The sequence below is a fragment of the Salvelinus namaycush genome, chromosome 3, assembly GCF_016432855.1.
Source record: "Salvelinus namaycush isolate Seneca chromosome 3, SaNama_1.0, whole genome shotgun sequence".
Lineage (NCBI taxonomy): Eukaryota > Metazoa > Chordata > Actinopteri > Salmoniformes > Salmonidae > Salvelinus > Salvelinus namaycush.
This window is the reverse complement of record NC_052309.1, coordinates 19,192,367-19,211,140: the sequence shown is the minus strand read 5'-3', so window position 1 is coordinate 19,211,140 and position 18,774 is coordinate 19,192,367. Positions and strand designations below refer to the sequence as shown.

Here is an 18,774-nt window from a genome sequence, read left to right as displayed (position 1 = left end):
GTTGCGCTTAAAAGGGTCCGTGTGGAAACAGACTTTTGGGTGAAAAAATGGAGATGGAATTAAAAGTTTTTATTTTTTTAAATAATCACTCAAGACTTTCAACAGCTAATTGTATTTAGTGCCCCAAATTAATGCACATACACATAATATATAACCTCACCACCACTGCATGCTCCAAGGGAAACCGCTTTACAGACTCGGTTCATCCAAACATTCGCAATACACACATGTACTTCTAATCATTGTGTTAAACTGTGTTGCACTGTCTCTCCTTGTGGTTATAGCTCAGGGTCTTGACCACATAGCGGAGAACATCCTGTCGTTCTTGGATGCGCGTTCTCTCTGCTCGGCAGAGCTGGTGTGTAAGGAGTGGCAGAGGGTCATCTCAGAGGGAATGCTGTGGAAGAAACTCATAGAGCGTATGGTCCGTACAGACCCCCTCTGGAAAGGCCTGTCAGAGAGGCACCAGTGGTGAGTACGGACTGGGACCACTGGCTGGGCTACCATGGATCACAATATCTTTCCATTTGTTCTTAAGAACCTACATGATAGACTGTTTCCAAAACTGTATCCAAGTGTCCTCACCTTATAAAAAGACAATTGATGTTGTTGAGATTAATATATTTGTGCATTTTAAAAAACAAAAATTCATAGTGAATGTGTTTTCTCTCCTAGGGAGAAGTACCTGTTCAAAAATCGAACCACAGAAGTCCCACCAAACTCCTACTACCGCTCCCTTTACCCCAAAATCATCCAGGACATAGAGGTGAGTTCTGCTGCTGTTCCCCTTGCACACTCTCATTAACCTTACTCTCACTGATCTTTCCTGTGGTTCCCATTCACTGACCTGGCTCCACGCCCCTCTCCCTCCATGCAGACAATCGAGGCTAACTGGAGGTGTGGTCGGCACAATCTGCAGCGGATCCAGTGTCGCTCAGAGAACAGTAAGGGGGTTTACTGTCTGCAGTATGACGACGACAAGATCATCAGCGGCCTCCGAGACAACTCCATTAAGGTTGGTGTTCCTGTTTATTCTTGACTGAAGGGGGGAAATATTCTAATGCCTACTAGATATTTTGAATACAAGATCCATATTTTGAACACAGTGCCTTACAAAGTGTCATTACAACGTCTAGTCAATTTTTTATAGATCATATTTTGGGATAAAAACATCTCACCGCCTTGTCTCTGTAGATCTGGGATAAGCAGTCTTTGGAGTGTCTGAAGATCCTGACGGGTCATACAGGCTCAGTGTTGTGCCTGCAGTATGATGAGCGGGTCATCGTCACCGGCTCCTCAGACTCCACCGTCAGGTCAGCACCACTTCCTCTCTTCTGCTGTTGTCCTCTGCCCTCTTATCTGTGCTCCGGAAGCTCCAAAACTTTTTTTATCGAAGAGAAGAGTGGCATATGCATGTTGTATATTGTGTTTGATATTGATGATTTCTCTTTGTCTCAGGGTGTGGGATGTGAACACTGGGGAGGTGCTGAACACTCTGATCCACCACAATGAGGCGGTCCTCCACTTGCGGTTCTGTAACGGTCTGATGGTGACATGCTCTAAGGACCGTTCCATTGCCGTGTGGGACATGGCCTCACCCACCGACATCAGTCTGCGCCGCGTGCTGGTCGGCCACAGAGCAGCAGTCAATGTGGTGGACTTCGATGACAAGTACATTGTGTCAGCATCCGGTGACCGTACCATCAAGGCAAGTCTTCCCCGAAGACCCAGGGTCAGCTCACTAGAGCCTCAAGCATGTCACCATCTCAGCAAGCATATGTTCTAGTACTTTTGCGGTGACACAAGACTTGGTCTTCTTCGTCCGTATTGGGACCTAAGACCTCGATCTCTGCCACTAGCTTCTTGCTATAGCTTGGGTCCCCTGAGAGATCCAGCTCAGCCACCACTGTCTGTCGCCACATTGTCTTTGGTGTGCCTTGTATTTTACAGTTGGTGTCCATTTGTGCGCTACTTTATGGATCCTTTCTTGAGACATCCTCAGCACCTGTCCAACCCAATGGATCCTGTGCATCTTCATCTCAACAGCCATATTTTTACATCCTGTCTTACATGCTTTAGAGATCTTGTTCGGCCAGTAAATGTTGCAGATCTTGCAAAGACAAGCGTTTGGCATCAACCCTGTTCATGTGTCTTAGTGATCCTCCAGCACTCTGCTAAAGCATTGTAAAGTCACTAGTTTTGTATGGTTCAGAGTCTACTGACTGCACATCCTGCCTTATATTTAACCAGGATTACATTTTTTGGGCTTGTCATATAGTGTGTATGGTACTTCCTGTAAGTTAAATTGATGGGGGGCTTTAGTTCTTTCCCCCTGCTCTGTATGTGAGCATGGCTGTTTTAATCCAAAGCTAGTTACCTTCCCCATCACTGCTTGTCATCATTCATTCACAGAAGATACTTGAATTAAAAGCCAGCCATGCTTATGAAGTGCCCCCTACACAAACTTACCAAATCCTCTCATTCTAGTTGAGTGCAGTTGTTCTGTGAAGTGTCCAGTTGAGTACAGTATAGAGGAGTTAGCCCACCGTGTGATGCAGGCTGTGGGAAGCACTGACTAAACCCAGAGTTCAGAGCTGACGTCTCTCCTCCTCCTAGGGGCAAACTGTGGGCCTGTCTCCTCACCTCAGCCCCATCCCCAGTCTCAGCCACAACCCTAGTCTTAGCCCCAGCTCCGGCCCTGTACCTGCTTGCCCCTGTCTTCCAGACAGTGGATTTGTGGGCAGCCAGGAACAAAGAGACCCTAGTTAGCCCACCCATCGCCCTGGGAGACGGGCCAAGGCATACCGTACTGAGCTGCCTCCCACACACAACGTCCCAGTGCTCTGAAAACATTCCCCAATAAATAATTGAGGGACTGCAATATGTGTGCGTTTAGGAGAGTGAATGTTACTCTACACCCAAAATATGGGTGTTACTATTATACCTACAGTACCAGTCAAAAGTTTGGACACCTACTCATTCCAGGGGTTTTTATTTTTACATTGTAGAATAATAGTGAAGACATCAAACTATGAAATAACACACATGGAATCATGTAGTAACCAAAAAACTGTTAAATCAAAATATATTTTATATTCTTCAAGGTAGGCACCCTTTGCCTTAACAGCTTTGCACATTCTTGGCTTTTTCTTAAACAGCTTCATGAGGTAATCATCTGGAATGCATTTCAATTAACAGGTGTGCCTCGTTAATTTGTGGAATTTATTTTCTTCTTAATGCTTTTGAGCCAATCAGTTGTGTTCTGACAAGGTAGAGGTGGTATACAGAAGATAGCCCTATTTGGTAAAAGACCAAGTCCATATTATGGCAAGAACCGCTCAAAGCAAAGAGAAACGACAGTCCATTATTATTTTAAGTCAGTCAATCTGGAAAATTTATAGAACTTTGACAATTTCTTCAAGTGCAGTCGCAAAAACCATCAAGCGCTATAATGAAACTGGCTCTCATGAGGACCGTCACAGTAACGGAAGACCCAGAGTTACCTCTGCTGCAGGATAAGTTCATTAGTTACCAACCTCAGATATTACAGGCCAAATAAATGCTTCACCGAGTTCAAGTAACAGACACATCTCATCAATTGTTCAGAGGAGACAGTGTGAATCAGGCCTTCATGGTTGAATTGCTGCAAAGAAACCACTACTAAAGGACACTACGTCATCAGAACAATAGAAAAGCAAAATAACGAGATCTAGTGGAACCCATAGGAACTGCAATCTGGGAGCTATTTTTTTTGTATATCCCATAGGCTTGCATTGAAAAGGCCTGTGACCTAAAAAAAAAAAATAATAATAATAATCTGGATGGATGGATTTTCCTCGGTTTTCACCAGCCATATCAGTTCTGTTATACTCGCATACATTATTTTAACAGTTTTAGAAACTTCAGTGTTTTCTATCCAATTCTACCAATTATATGCATATCCTAGCTTCTGGGCCTGAGTAACAGGCAGTTTACTTTGGGCACATCAGTCATCTGGAAATTCAGGATACTAGCCTTAAGAAGAAGAATTACATTTTTGGGGGAAAAAGCCACTCTGCTCCATTCATTGAATCAGATGGCTCATTCTTCACAAAGCCCACTGATATTGCAAACTACTTTAATGACTTTCATTGGCATGATAAGCAAAGTTAGGGATGACATGCCAGCAACAAACGCTGACACTACAAATCCAAGTATATCGAACCAAATTATGAAAGACAAGAGTTGTTCTTTTGAATTCTGTAAAGTCAGTGTGGAAAAGGGGAAAATTGTTGTCTATCAACAATGACAAGCCACTGGGGTCTGACAATCTGGATGAAAAATTACTGAGGATAATAGCAGATGATATTGCCACTCCTATTTGCCACATCTTCAATTTAAGCCTACTAGAGAGTGTGTAACCTCAGGGGAAGCTGAAGTCATTCCGCTACCCAAGAGTAGTAAAGCCCCCTTTACTGGCTCAAATAGCCGACCAATCAGCCTGTTACCAACCCTTAGTAAACTTCTGGGAAAAAATTTGTTTGACCAGATACAATGCTATTTTACAGTAAACAAATTGACAACAGAATTTCAGCATGCTTATAGGTAGACACAAAACAAGCACAGCACTTACACAAATTACTGATGATTGGCTGAGAGAAATTGACAAAATGATTGTGGGGGCTGTCTTGTTAGACTTCAGTGCAGCTTTTGACTCTATCAATCATAATCTGCTGCTAGAAAAACTTGTGTTATGGCTTTACACCCCCTGCTAGAATGTGGGTAAAGAGTTAATTGTCTAAAAGAACAGAGGGTGTTCTTTAATGGAAGCCTCTCAAATATAATCCAGTTAGAATCAGGAATTCCCCAGGGTAGCTGTTTAGTAAAGCCTATGTATGCGACTCAACACTATACACGCTACTACAGCGACTGAAATGACTGCAACACTCAACAAACAGTTAGTTTGAGTGGGTGGCAAGGATTAAGTTAGCCCTAAATATTTCTAAAACTAAAAGCATTGTATTTGGAACCAAACACTCACTAAACCCTGAACCTCAACTAAATCTTGTAATAAATAATGTGGATATTGAGCAAGTTGAGGTGACTAAACTGCTTGGAGTAACCCTAGATGGTAAACTGGCATGGTCAAAACATATTGATGCAGTATTAGCTAAGATTGGGAGAAGTCTGTCTAATAATGCCATGCGCTGCCTTCTTAACAAGGCAGGTCCTACAGGCCCTAGTTTTGTCGCACCTTGACTACTGTTCAGTTGTGTGGTGAGGTGCCACAAAAAAAGGGCTTAGGAAAATTGCAAATGGCTCAGGACAGGGCAGCACGGCTGTACACAGAGAGCTAATATTAATAATATGCATGTCAATCTCTCCTGGCTGAAAAGTGGAGGAGAGATTGACTTCATTGCTACTTTTATTTATGAGGTATTGATGTTGAATGCACCGAGCTGTCTGTCTAAACTACTGGTACACAGCTCAGACACCCATGCGTACCCCACGAGACATGCCACCAGAGGTCACTTCAGTCCCCAAGTCCAGAAGAGACAGTGGGAGGCACACACTACTACATAGAGCCATGACTACATGGAACTCTATTCCACATCAAGTAACTGACACAAGCAGTAAAATTAGAATTAGAAAACAGATTAAAAAACACCTTATGGAACAGCGGGGACTTTGAAGCAACACAAACATTGGCGCGCACACACACACGATAACATACGCACTATACATACACATGGATTTACTACTGTAGACATGTGGTTGGGGCCTGAGGGCACACAGTGTGTTGTGAATGTATTTTTTTATTGTATAAACTGCCTTAATTTTGCTGGACTCCAGGAAGAGTAGCTATTGCTTTGGCAGCAGCTAATAGGGATCCATAATAAATACAAATGAGGACAAGAGACTTGCTTGGGCCAAGAAACACGTCTATAATTTGTTTTTCAACAGGACAATGACCCAACACACCTCCTGTCTAAGGGCTATATGACCAAGAAGGAGCATGATGGAGTACTGCATCAGATGACCTGGCCTCCACAATCACCTGACCTCAACCCAATTGAGATGGTTTGGGATGAGTTGGACCGCAGAGGGATTGAAAAGCAGCCCACAAGTGCTCAGCATATGTGGAAACTCCTTCAAGACTGTTAACCAGCTTCACCTGGAATGCTTTTCTGAGTGCCAACAGTGTAAAGCTGTCATTAAGGCAAAAGGTGGCTACATTGAAGAATCTCAAATATAAAATCTATTTTGATTTTAACACACTTTTGGTTTCTACATGATTCCACATGTTATTTCATAGTTTTGATGACTTCACTATTATTCTATAATATATAAATGAGTAAAAATAAAGAAAAGCCCTGGAATGAGTAGGTGTCCAAACTTTTGACTGGTGCTGTATATGTGTTTACATTAATGTGTTCATCCAGCAGCACTGTATCATTCTCTCTGACATGTGAGTGTGTGTCCAGACAGTGACTAGTACAGATGCATTCTAATGAAGGAAAACCAGAAGGATGAGGTTAAGAGATGTGAAGTTTGTCGACATGAAGGATTATGTCCTGTTTGTGTTGGCCCCATGGGGTTGTGTGTGTTCGCTCATGTTTTGCCTTGTCTCCCCTGCAGGTGTGGAGCACCAGCACGTGTGAGTTTGTTCGCACGCTGAACGGCCATAAGAGAGGCATTGCCTGTCTGCAGTACAGAGACCGACTAGTGGTCAGTGGCTCATCTGACAACACTATCCGGTGAGTGTGTATGTTTGTTCATGAGGGCGAAATCTGTCAACTGTGTTGATACACTGGTCTATATTTATAGAACTGTAATCTGGAGTTGAATGTAATTTGTCATGACTGTTCTCTCAAATGTTACTAAACTAACACTGATTATTTTTCTCCTCAGGTTGTGGGATATTGAGTGCGGGGCATGTTTGCGCGTATTGGAAGGCCATGAAGAGTTGGTCCGCTGCATTCGATTCGACAACAAAAGGATCGTTAGTGGAGCCTACGATGGGTGAGAGGCTTTATCCCTTTGTGACAGGCGTTAGCCTGAGCTGATGTCTCACTACTAATGGAGATCTGACCCTGAATGGGTTTATTCCCTCACTCTAATCCTGCACTTGGCCATTGTTTATCCTTGTTATTCTCTCACTGATAATCTGCTTCTTAGTCTCCCAATATCAATCCCAGTCTCGGCCAGTTAATCATAATAAATCCGTTAGGCTGTTAGTCAAACTTTTTAAAAGGACAGAGTAAGGGATAACAAAACTTTGTCTCAAGTCTATTGCGTACAGCTCATAAACTCAGCAAAAAAAAGAAATGTCCTCTCACTGTCAACTGTGTTTATTTTCAGCAAATTTAACATGTGTAAATATTTGTATGAACATAAGATTCAACAACTGAGACATAAATTAAACAAGTTCCACAGACATGTGACTAACAGAAATTGAATAATGTATCCCTGAGCAAAGGGGGGGTCAAAATCAACAGTAACGGTCACTATCTGGTGTGGCCACCAGCTGCATTAAGTACTGCAGTGCATCTCCTCCTCACGGACTGCACCAGATTTGCTAGATCTTGCTGTGAGATGTTACCACACTCTTCCACCAAGCCACCTGCAAGTTCCCGGACATTTCTGGGGGGAAATGGCCCTAGCCCTCACCCTCCGATCCAACAGGTCCCAGATGTGCTCAATGGGATTGAGATCCGGGCTCTTGGCTGGCCATGGCAGAACACTGACATTCCTGTCTTGCAGGAAATCACGCACAGAATGAGCAGTATGGCTGGTGGAATTGTCATGCTGGAGGGTCATGTCAGGATGAACCTGCAGGAGGGTACCACATGAGGGAGGAGGATGTCTTCCCTGTAACGCACACCGTTGAGATTGCCTGCAATGACATCAATCTCAGTCCGATGTTGCTGTGACACACTGCCCCAGACCATGACGGCCCCTCCAGCTCCACATCGATTCCGCTTCAGAGTACAGGCCTCGGTGTAACACTCATTCCTTCAACGATAAACGCGAACCCGACCATCACCCCTGGTACGCGAACCCGACCATCACCCCTGGTGAGACAATACTGCGACTCATCAGAGAAGAGCACTTTTTGCCACTCCTGTCTGGTCCAACAACGGTGGGTTTGTGGCTATAGGCGACGTTGTTGCCGGTGATATCTGGTGAGGACCTGCCTTACAATAGGCCTACAAGCCCTCAGTCCAGCCTCTCTGACAGTGAGCACTGATCGAGGGAATGTGCGTTCCTGGTGTAACTCGGGCAGTTGTTGCCATCCTGTACCTGTCCCGCAGGTGTGATGTTCGGATGTACCGATCCTGTGCAGGTGTTGTTACACGTGGTCTGCCACTGCGAGGACGATCAGCTGTCCGTCCTGTCTCCTTGTAGCGGTGTCTTAGGCATCTCACAGTGCGGACATTGCAATTTATTGACCTGGCCACATCTGCGTTCCTCATGCCTCCTTGCAGCATGCCTAAGGCACGTTCATGCAGATGAGCAGGAACCCTGGGCATCTTTTCTTTTGGTGTTTTTCAGAGTCAGTAGAAAGACCTCTTTAGTGTCCTAAGTTTTCATAACTGTGACCTTAATTGCCTACCGTCTGTAAGTGGTTAGTGTGTTAACGACCGTTCCACAGGTGCAAGTTCATTTAATTGTTTATGGGTCATTGAACAAGCATGGGAAACAGTGTTAAACCCTTTACAATGGGTATCTGTGAAGTTATTTTGATTTTCTACGAATTATCTTTGAAAGGCAGGGTCCTGAAAAAGGGATGTTTCTTTTTTTGGTGAGTTTGTAAGCCTGCAATCTCAACCACTCAATGTTGGCCTTAGTAGGAGTGACCAGAACATTCTATGGGAGTGACCTACTGTGTAAAGTATTTGTCATGTAACTTTAGCAAATCGCACGACTGCAAGGCGTGACTCTGTTCTTGTGGTGTGCTAGCGCACGGGGAGGGTTAGGCATTGGCTTAATCTACCACAACACCTTTATCCCATCTCCCAGCTCTCTGTATTGGCAAACGAAGGCCAAGTTTGACTCGTTGGTCCACCAGACTCTTCGCATTTGGGCAGAGGTGTCTGGGGATGAGATTATCCACTGACAAGGGGTGGAGACGGGGTGGAGACTGTTGTTCAAATCAAATTTTATTTGTCACATACACATGGTTAGCAGATGTTAATGTGAGTGTAGCGAAATGCTTGTGCTTCTAGTTCCGACCATGCAGTAATATCTAACAAGGAATCTAACCTAACAATTTCACAACAACTACCTTATACAAACAACTACCTTATACGCACAATCCCTCCACTACTGTCCCGTCGATGTGGATAGGGGGCTGCTCCCTCTGCTGTTTCCTGAAGTCCATGACCATCTCCTTTGTTTTGTTGATATTGAGTGTGAGGTTATTTTCCTGACACCACACTCCGAGGGCCCTCACCTCCTAGCTGTAGGCCGTCTCGTCGTTGTTGGTAATCAAGCCTACCACTGTAGTGTCGTCTGCAAACTTGATGATTGAGTTGGAGGCGTGCATGGCCACGCAGTCATGGGTGAACAGGGAGTACAGGAGAGGGCTGAGAACGCACCCTTGTGGGGCCCCAGTGTTGAGGATCAGCGGGGTGGAGATGTTGTTACCTACCCTCACCACCTGGGGGCGGCTCGTCAGGAAGTCCAGGACCCAGTTGCACAGGGCGGGGTCGAGACCCTGGGTCTCAAGCTTAATGACGAGTTTGGAGGGTACTATGGTGTTAAATGCTGAGCTGTAGTCGATGAACAGCATTCTCACATAGGTATTCCTCTTGTCCAGTCGGGTTAGGGCAGTGTGATTGCGTCGTCTGTGGACCTATTGGGGCGGTAAGCAAATTGGAGTGGGTCTAGGGTGTCAGGTAGGGTGGAGGTGATATGGTCCTTGACTAGTCTCTCAAAGCACTTCATGATGACGGAAGTGAGTGCTACGCGGCGGTAGTCATTTAGCTCAGTTACCTTTGCTTTCTTGGGAACAGGAACAATGGTGGCCCTCTTGAAGCATGTGGGAACAGCAGACTGGGATAAGGATTGATTGAATATGTCCGTAAACACACCAGCGAGCTGGTCTGCGCATGCTCTGAGGACGCGGCTCGGGATGCCGTCTGGGCCGGCAGCCTTGCGAAGATTAACAAGTTTAAATGTTTTACTCACGTTGGCTGCAGTGAAGGAGAGCCCGCAGGTTTTGGTAGCGGGCCGTTCAAATTATGTTAAGATAGTATGTCTGTGTTCTTTCTTTGTAGTAAAATCAAAGTATGGGACCTGCAAGCTGCTCTGGACCCTCGTGCCCCTGCCAGCACCCTCTGTCTGCGCACACTGGTGGTGAGTCTAGCCTGGATCTAGAACATGGCAATTGTGGCAATGATTATAAGGATAGTTATTGTAGATGATACTGATGAATGTTGTTTTTCAGGAGCATTCTGGGCGTGTATTCCGACTACAGTTTGATGAGTTCCAGATCATCAGCAGTTCCCATGACGACACCATCCTCATCTGGGATTTCCTGAACGTGTCGACCAATGGACAGACTGAGGGCCGGTCGCCCTCTCGCACGTATACATACATCTCCAGATAGCAGGTATTCATGACTTGCACACATTCAGTAGAGTACACACCTGCATACACTCACTAGAACTAACACAAACTGGAGATGAAAACAAAACATTTGTGATTTATATTTTTATTAACAAGATTTGGATCTGATTCAAAATGTGGCATTTCAATAGATGTCTAGTATGCACGCTTATGTCTTACTTTATTTGGCTGGATATGTTAAAAAATAATCTAAAATAATCTGAAATGTAATAGATTAATCTATTGGCCCTAGCAACCATCAACTAATCGATTTTTAAAAACTTGAACTCATCCCCAACACGCATGTTGTCCTACAGACATGTAAATGAAGTGACACACCAACAGGATCAATAGTGCAAATGGGGTGCACACGCAAAAAAATACAAGTTGCCTTTTCTGAGTGTCTTATTTGTTGACACTCATCAATATGCCGTTGCCAGTAGCAGCAGGATGAACTGCAGATATTTCAGATGGGTGCGATGCAAGATGTAAAAAAATATCTGTAAAAATACCAGCCTCTCAATTTGTATTATTTCCGTAAAAGCCAATTTTATACTTGATCCGAAAAGGGGATCGGAGGCTTCGTATGGAGGGTGTGATGCAATTGCGGAACATGCAGAGACCAAAGCCTTTAAGTCTGCTCTATATTTCTGTTTACTTTATACGTTGATGACTCTACCTTTTTAAGGCAGCCATCCTATTTATTCTATTGAACTTCAGTCTACAGCACTTGTTTGGGTAAGCTCTGCAGCTCATGTACAACTCCAAAATGTTTTGCTTGGTGGCGGGACTACTGACCTAAATCTAATACACCTACAAGAATACATGAATAGTGTGCTGAGTGTGTGCGTCTCTCTCTGCAGGGCAGGCCCGGTGGCGTGTGTGTGTGTGTCCGAGGACAGTCCTGATTGCCAAGTCAATGTGTCAGGGTCAGAGGTCAAGGAAAGGACCCACCCTCCCTTCCCCATTCCTCCATCATTCTTTTTGCACCATCTCTGTCGTCCTCCTGGTGTTCATGTGGAGGGGTCATCCATCCCCATTCGGCCATTCAGTGCTCAAACACACTTCCCCTTACCCCCCTGAAAATCACACAAACACACATACTCTCACACACAGAGCGGAGTCTATTAGGTCACACTCTAAGCCCCACCTTCCCTTACTCTGCTCCCTCAAGACAGAGGCCTGGACATGAAGGAATCTGAACTGAATAGCTGAAGGAGGGGGCTGGAGATGACCTGTTAAAGATGCCCTGGGGTGGAAAAAAGAGGCGGTCCCGGGGCTCAACTCTTCTCATCCTGACTGAGTGACAGATACCTCAGGCCTGCCCCTTGGACCCAAGGACTATATCAATATTGTTATTTTCTCATTTTGTTTGGTGGAAGAAAGAAAAAAGACTGGAAGAGAGAATGCTGACGTGTACATTACTTTACTGCATGGATGAATGATGGGACAACCGTGTGCTAGTGACCTATTTGTTTTTCTAACTTTTACTTTTTATTTGGGACTTTTAATTTAGCTTTCTTTGTTACATTGTACTAAGAATTGTAGTTTCTCTTTCCAAACCCCTCTCAAATTAACCCTCTCATATCCCTAGTTCTCTACCTTGCGTCCCTCTTTCACTTTCTCTCCCTGTCTTGTTCTGTCCTCTTGCTGTCTGCCTGTCTAGGTTCTGAATGACCCCTAACTGAGCGGAAATTAGTTGTAAACAGCATTGTCTCGTCTAAAATGGTGTTGTATATTGAAATGATTTTTTTAAAGAAAGAAAAAACATTAATACAAATAAAGTACTTGACTGTGAAGGAGTGTAAACCAGCGTGTATGAGCAGTGTTTGTTCAATATCATGTAACTATGCCATCGGTACTGTATGCACAGACCAAACCACGACTCTGACCTCATTGTTAGTCTATTTAAAAGAATCCTGATAAAGTCCTGGTCTGAGAATGACCGAAGCAGGACTTGTATGTAGCATTTTGAGGTTAATGAGTGTGCCTCTGGAAATTGGCCAGAAACTAGTGAATTGAGGATATATTTTATTAACTCTGAATTGGTGTGTGTAGTGCAGTGTTTCCCAAACTCGGTCCTGGGGACCCAGGGGGTGCACGTTTTGGTTTTTGCCCTAGTGCTACACCTCTGATTTAAGTAAAGCTTTTAGATGAGTTGATTATTTGAATCGGCTGTGTAGTGCTAGGGCAAAAACCGAAACGTGCGCCCCTTGGTATCCCCAGGACCGAGTTTGGGAAACACTGGTGTAGTGTATCGAGGGGAAAATCATGGGTTAGTCTGCAGACGGGGAATTCTGGAGCACAAAAAGGTGATCAGGAATGCACTGGAACCCACATTCCTCTACACATCCAGCCCATTCTCTGCCTTGCGCACATTGAGGTGGTTCGATTAATCTCGCCTGGGCGTGTTTTCTCACATGCAAAAGTGATTTGCTTTTGAGCTTTATCTGCCATTGAAAACTAGTTAAATTCAAACATAAATTTTATGGAAAATAAATGTATGTTTCTAGACGATGCACCATGCTGACCGAGTGGCACAGATTACTGTTCCATTTGAGAAGGGAGCTCCTCCCGCCCCACTTTCGCCCAATGACGTAACGGCCTTAGCCTGTTGCTCCGCATAATCGAATCCTCCCATTCTCTCAAGGAAATGTTCTAGTCAGTTGCATATTAGAATGCATTCAACTGAAATTGGTCTTCTGCATTTAACACAACCCCTCAATCAGAGAGGTGCAGTGGGCTGCCTTAATCAATGTCATCGGTGCCCAGGGAGCAGTTGTTGGGGGTAAACTGCCTTGCTCAAGGGAAGAACGTCAGAGTTTTCCACCTTGGGGATTCGAACCAGTGATCTTTCGGTTACTGGCCCAATTTTCTTAACCACTAGGCTACCTGCCACAATGAGAGGCTGTACCTCTTGCCCCTCCCTCCTCAGTACTACAGGGCAGAAATTGAAGAGAACACAAGGGGGGTGGAATAAGTAGACCAGAGCAGGCTGTTTATTGGGCAGTTTCACACTGAAAAAAAATCCTGTCTAAATGGGATGTTCCCTCTCTCGTGTGAGCATACCAGAGATTATGGAGGAACTGTGAGCGAGGGAACGCTCACTTACACAGACACGAACCGTGATCATTTATACAACATCTTCTTTTATCCACCATATTTGCCACAGGGCACACATGCCTGTGAGAGTCCCAGCTGCAGGAAATGATTATGGATGTGGCCCTCAATGAGGCCACCATCCAGTTATGGAAGGCTGCACTGCTCACAAGTAGATACATCTATAACACACTAATATGTTAGTGTATAGGTACTCTCTGTTTAAGCTCATTTCCCATTTATCAAGACTTTAGTAGTTGTGTACTAACCTGATCACCATTGATTCTATGTATTGGCAGGTGCATCCCATCCGAGAAAGTCTCCATAGGCTCAGCTCGTTTTCCAAAGGAAGAATCAATTGACTTAATCCTGTGGTTTGGCACATATTCTGTGTTCCGTGCAGATGCTCCCAGTGACCACCAAATGGAACTTGTACACTTTTTTTTATTTGTATGGAACACAGCAGCAATGACTCCGAGCATGGTTCCAGCAATGTCTAGGTTATGAGTTGTCCGCGGACCAATTTCAATTATTTTTGGGGGGAACTCAGGTCGGGGCTCCACTTACTGTTGAGAGAGAGAATACACAAGGTGCAATCTAGAAATTTGGTTGTGCATCAGCAGTCACTCAATTAGCCCACGTCAGCTAAATGTTTTTAGATTGCTGGCAGCTAGACTAATTTACCAATCTAAACTAGTAAGCATGGTCGAACTACTGACCGGGGTGGGGCCTATTGATTATCAGATATAATTAAAAACTGCAAACATTTGCCTCTGCCCCATGACAAAATGAGTAGAATTGCATGAAATGAGTTATAAAATTGCAAAATGTTCTCTGCATCATGGCAAAATGTGTAGAATTGCAGCAAACTTGCTTTAAACCGGCAACATTTTCTCTACTCCCCATGGCAAAATGTTTAGAATTGCAGCAAACTTGCTTTAAACCTGCAACATTTTCTCTACTCCCCATGGCAAAATGTGTAGAATTGCAGGAAATTAATTTTAAAACGTAAAATGTTTTCTCTGTCATGAGGTGGGCCACTAAAATGTCTTGCTCGCAAGCTGGGGTGTATGGATGTGGGTACGCAGATCCACAAGCCACTGCGGCCCCTCATGATGAGATCTGTTTTTTTGTGGCCCCCACCCCCATCAAAGTTGACCATCCCTGACATAGACTGACCAGGTGAAAGCTTTGATCCCTTATTGATGTCACTTGTTAAATCCACTTCCATTGGTGTAGATGAAGGGGAGGAGACGGGTTTAATAAGGCTTTTTAGGCCTTGAGACAATTGAGACATGGATTGTGTATGTGTCAAGAACTGCAACGCTGCTTGGTTTTTCACGCTCAACAGTTTCCCGTGTGTATCAAGAATGGTCCACCACCCAAATGACATCCAGCCAACTTGACACAACTGTGGGAAGCATTGGAGTCAACATGAGCCAGCATCTCTGTGGAACGTATTCGATACCTTGTGAAGTCCATGCCCCGATGAATTGAGGCTATTCTGAGGGCAAAGGGGAGTGCAACTCAATATTAGGAAGGTGTTCCTAATGTTTTGTTCACTCAGTGTATGTATTCAATTAAGGCAATACCATTGGTATAAAACAGCTGTCATACCATCAAGTTGAATAAATAATTGTAATAACGATAACAATTGTAATAAAATCCATTATAATTTTTCAATTTCTTGTTAAATATTTTCCAATGAGTCAAACTGAAGATATTGTACTAACTACGTTACAGCAGCTTTCTGTATTGAGTGAATCGGCAGCAACAGTAGTTCCTGAATCAAATATGAAGAGAAACATACAAGAAATGTCTTGGGAAACCATGACTAACCCTCTGTGTTGGCTACACATTATAGTCCAGGCGTCTTTGGTGGTTCGGGTGTTTGTTACTGAAAGGTTGACCATTCATCTTTGGGATGTTCAAAACATGAATATTTGGTATGGAATGTTATGGTTTTTGTCATCATTGGGATGTTCAAAACATGAATATTTGGTATTGAACTCTGGTTCAGTCGTCTTTGGTAGCACATCTTTAACCCCTGTGGTAGCAAACAGTGAATTTAGCTATCTTCTGTAGCCTAACTAGAATGGTTGGCACTGTAAATTGTAATTCAACAGACTTTGAAACAACATTGTGTCTTTGGAATGGGGAGGAAAAAGGCAAGGCCATTTTTCCCTGGTCACTTCCACAGCACCAACCACTGACATCATGTGGTCAGATTGTTTAATTCCAAGTCTTTTGATGTACATTCTGTATAAGCTCTTTACCTGGGCTCAGCCAAGCAAACTAACATTCTATTCACTGGGGGAAGGACAGTTGACTATCTAGGTGCTGTAGTTGCTGTTGGTCGGGTCCCTCTCACTCTCTTTTTCCTCTTGCTGACTGGTGAAGCGGAAGGGCTGCAGGTCGGGCTGCTCCCCGGGGGGCAGGCGCTTCATGAAGTGAACGTCCTGCTGGTTGGGCAGTGTCTGAGGGCCTCTCCTGGGGCGTCCCCTCTTGGTGAAGCCCACGTACCATCCCGTATAGCATGCTGACCTCAGAGCTGTGTAGTGGTTCTCCAATACCATCTCAATGAAGACACAGTCTGCACTGCGATTACTAGCCTTCTGGGAGACACACATACATGATCATGTCAATACAAGATGAAAGTGAATAACTCCAGGTTAAACTCCACATTGAAAGGAAAGTATAGCGAGAGTCAGAATAAAAATTGTGTTTGTCTCACCTTCCCCACAAGCTTGCCTCGACGGTTCATGCACAGGTAGAAGTTGGTTTCTTTACCACGGATTCTCACCTGACTTCCAAAGGTATCAGCCTCCACAACAAGCTGGGCTTGGAAGGAGACAGAGGCCCAAAAAGACAGATTGTAAGAGGGCATAGAAATTGAGAATATACTGTAGGACGGGATGGGGGGATTGTTAAATGCAATTAGATCATTGATGTAGCCCAACAACATAATGCAGAGGTCAAACCCAATCAATAACATACATTCCTTCTCTATCTCCCTCTCACTACCTACCCCAAACCCCATCGATCCCCCTCCAACAAAGCAACAAAGCAGGGTAAATGGAAAACCGATGACCTTATCAATGGCATATAGTGGGACTGAGTCTAACACACAGAAACTGCTGCTCCATCTTTTTCCTCTTTCTATTTCTCATGTTAGGGTCTGTTAATCAAATCAAATTGTATTTGTCACATGCGCCGAATACAACAGGTATTCACCTTACAGTGAAATGCTTACTTACAAGCCCTTAACCAACAATGCAGTTTTAAGAAAATACCAACAAAAACAAAAGTAAGAGATAAGAATAACAAATAATTAAAAATAAGAGTTAAATAAAAATTGTGGGGCTATATACAGGGGGTACCGGTGTCGAGGTAATTGAGGTAATATGTACATGTAGGTAGAGTTATTAAAGTGACTATGCATAGATAATAACTGAGCAGTAGCAGCAGTAGTAGCAGCATTGAAGAGGAGGGGGGCCAATGCAAGTAGTCTGGGTAACCATTTGATTAGCTGTTCAGGAGTCTTATGGCTTGTGGGTAGAAGCTGTTTAGAAGCCTCTTGGACCTAGACTTGGCGCTCCGGTACCACTTTCCGTGCTGTCATCAGTAGCCAAAGGGCTTGTCTGTCCATTTTATAGTTTATGAATTTGAGGGCCATGTACTGTAGGTATGATAACATACAGGGAATTACTGTTTGGTTCTAGCTGATTCTGATTTGTATTGGAGTGTTCTGTATATTCATGTGAATGTTAAATATGTTAATAGGAAGTACACTCCTAGGAGAAAAAAATGGTGTTCTCTAAAAGGGTTCTTCGGCTGTCCACATAGGAAAACCCTTAGAAGAACCCTTTTTGGTTCCAGGTAGAACCTTTTTGGGCTCCATGTAAGAACTCTTTCCACAGAGGGTTCTACATGGAACTACTCCTATGGGGAAAGCCGAAGAACCCTTTTTTCTAAGAGTCAACTATTATATCTTACCATATTTATCCCCATCGTCTCCCTTGGCACTGATTCTCCTTCCCATCACCTGCACGTGTTTGCCGCTTGTCCTGCTGTACAGCTGGTACACTCTGTGCTGCCGACGGCTCATGGCGTCTCGACCTCGTGTCTGATTCTCCACGTATACGCTGAAATTAACATTGTCCACAGCTAAGACCTGTACCACCAAAAAACATACAGGCATGTGGTTAGAATGAGAGACTTTATCCAGAATTGGATATAAAAAAAACTAAATGGATACAATTCTATACACACATTTACCTGCAGGGGGCTGCAGACCACCAGTAAAGCCTGGACAGATCTGAGAGAAGGGGAGAATGGATCTGCCTTGAGATTACATGTGGTATTTTTCATCCCAAAAGAATACAAAAGCAGTCTGGCTGCCATGTCCCTGCCTCTTTTCTGCCTCCACCACCAATTTTAAACCAGTCTCTATGCCTCCCCAAAAAATATTTTTTAGATCGAACCCTCACAACAAGAGACAGTGGCCATGCTGTCTCTCTCTAGGGATGGCTGCTGAGCTCAGCTCATATCTATGGTGAGCTAACAGGATATCAATATTCACTAATCCATCCAGCAATCTATCTAAGCACTTCAAGTTCTTATCCTTCTCCGGCACACACAGCACATGCATAGATACATAGATTGCATTACAATGCTGAACTCCATCTTAAAATAGAGGGGGGAGAGCAGGAGAAACGTTACCAGTAGAGTGTTGTTTCAGCTTCCCAGTACCGTCTGGCTGTGTGCTCATTAGGAGACCCCTATACCCCCTGTGCTGTCCAGATGCCTGGAACACAGCCTACAGCTGGTGCAAACTGCACACAGATGTCTGCTGCTCCACTTCTGCTCCTCATCTACTTTTGTTCTATCTCCGTGTTACCTCTAAAAACCTGACCTCTTCTCTGTTTGAGAAGTGGAGAATAAGTTTGAGAGATACATGACCAAAATGGGGTTGACAGGGACACTTTACAGAGGGAAACGGGATCGTTTTTAACAGTAAATGGAAGACTCGTTAACAAGTCTGATAGAATTGCTTTATGCTTGGTTAAAGCGGATTGGTGC

At 44.1% G+C, this 18,774-nt stretch overlaps 1 protein-coding gene and 1 pseudogene across 1 annotated transcript in view; one reads left to right on the top strand and one right to left on the bottom strand.

Annotated features, from left to right (window-relative positions):
- LOC120045059 (F-box/WD repeat-containing protein 11-like) overlaps window positions 1–12,402 on the top strand; it is a 30,214-nt gene extending 17,812 nt beyond the window's left edge. Inside the window, exons 4-13 of the mRNA XM_038989898.1 lie at window positions 285–471; window positions 676–766; window positions 878–1,015; window positions 1,195–1,313; window positions 1,459–1,708; window positions 6,619–6,737; window positions 6,892–7,002; window positions 10,263–10,341; window positions 10,433–10,597; window positions 11,457–12,402. Of these exons, the coding sequence (XP_038845826.1) occupies window positions 285–471; window positions 676–766; window positions 878–1,015; window positions 1,195–1,313; window positions 1,459–1,708; window positions 6,619–6,737; window positions 6,892–7,002; window positions 10,263–10,341; window positions 10,433–10,594 (1,256 nt within the window). The 3' untranslated portion in view covers window positions 10,595–10,597; window positions 11,457–12,402. The remainder of the gene's footprint in view (window positions 1–284; window positions 472–675; window positions 767–877; window positions 1,016–1,194; window positions 1,314–1,458; window positions 1,709–6,618; window positions 6,738–6,891; window positions 7,003–10,262; window positions 10,342–10,432; window positions 10,598–11,456) is intronic.
- Window positions 12,403–13,524: 1,122 nt separating this feature from the next.
- LOC120043434 overlaps window positions 13,525–18,774 on the bottom strand; it is a 7,983-nt pseudogene continuing 2,733 nt past the window's right edge.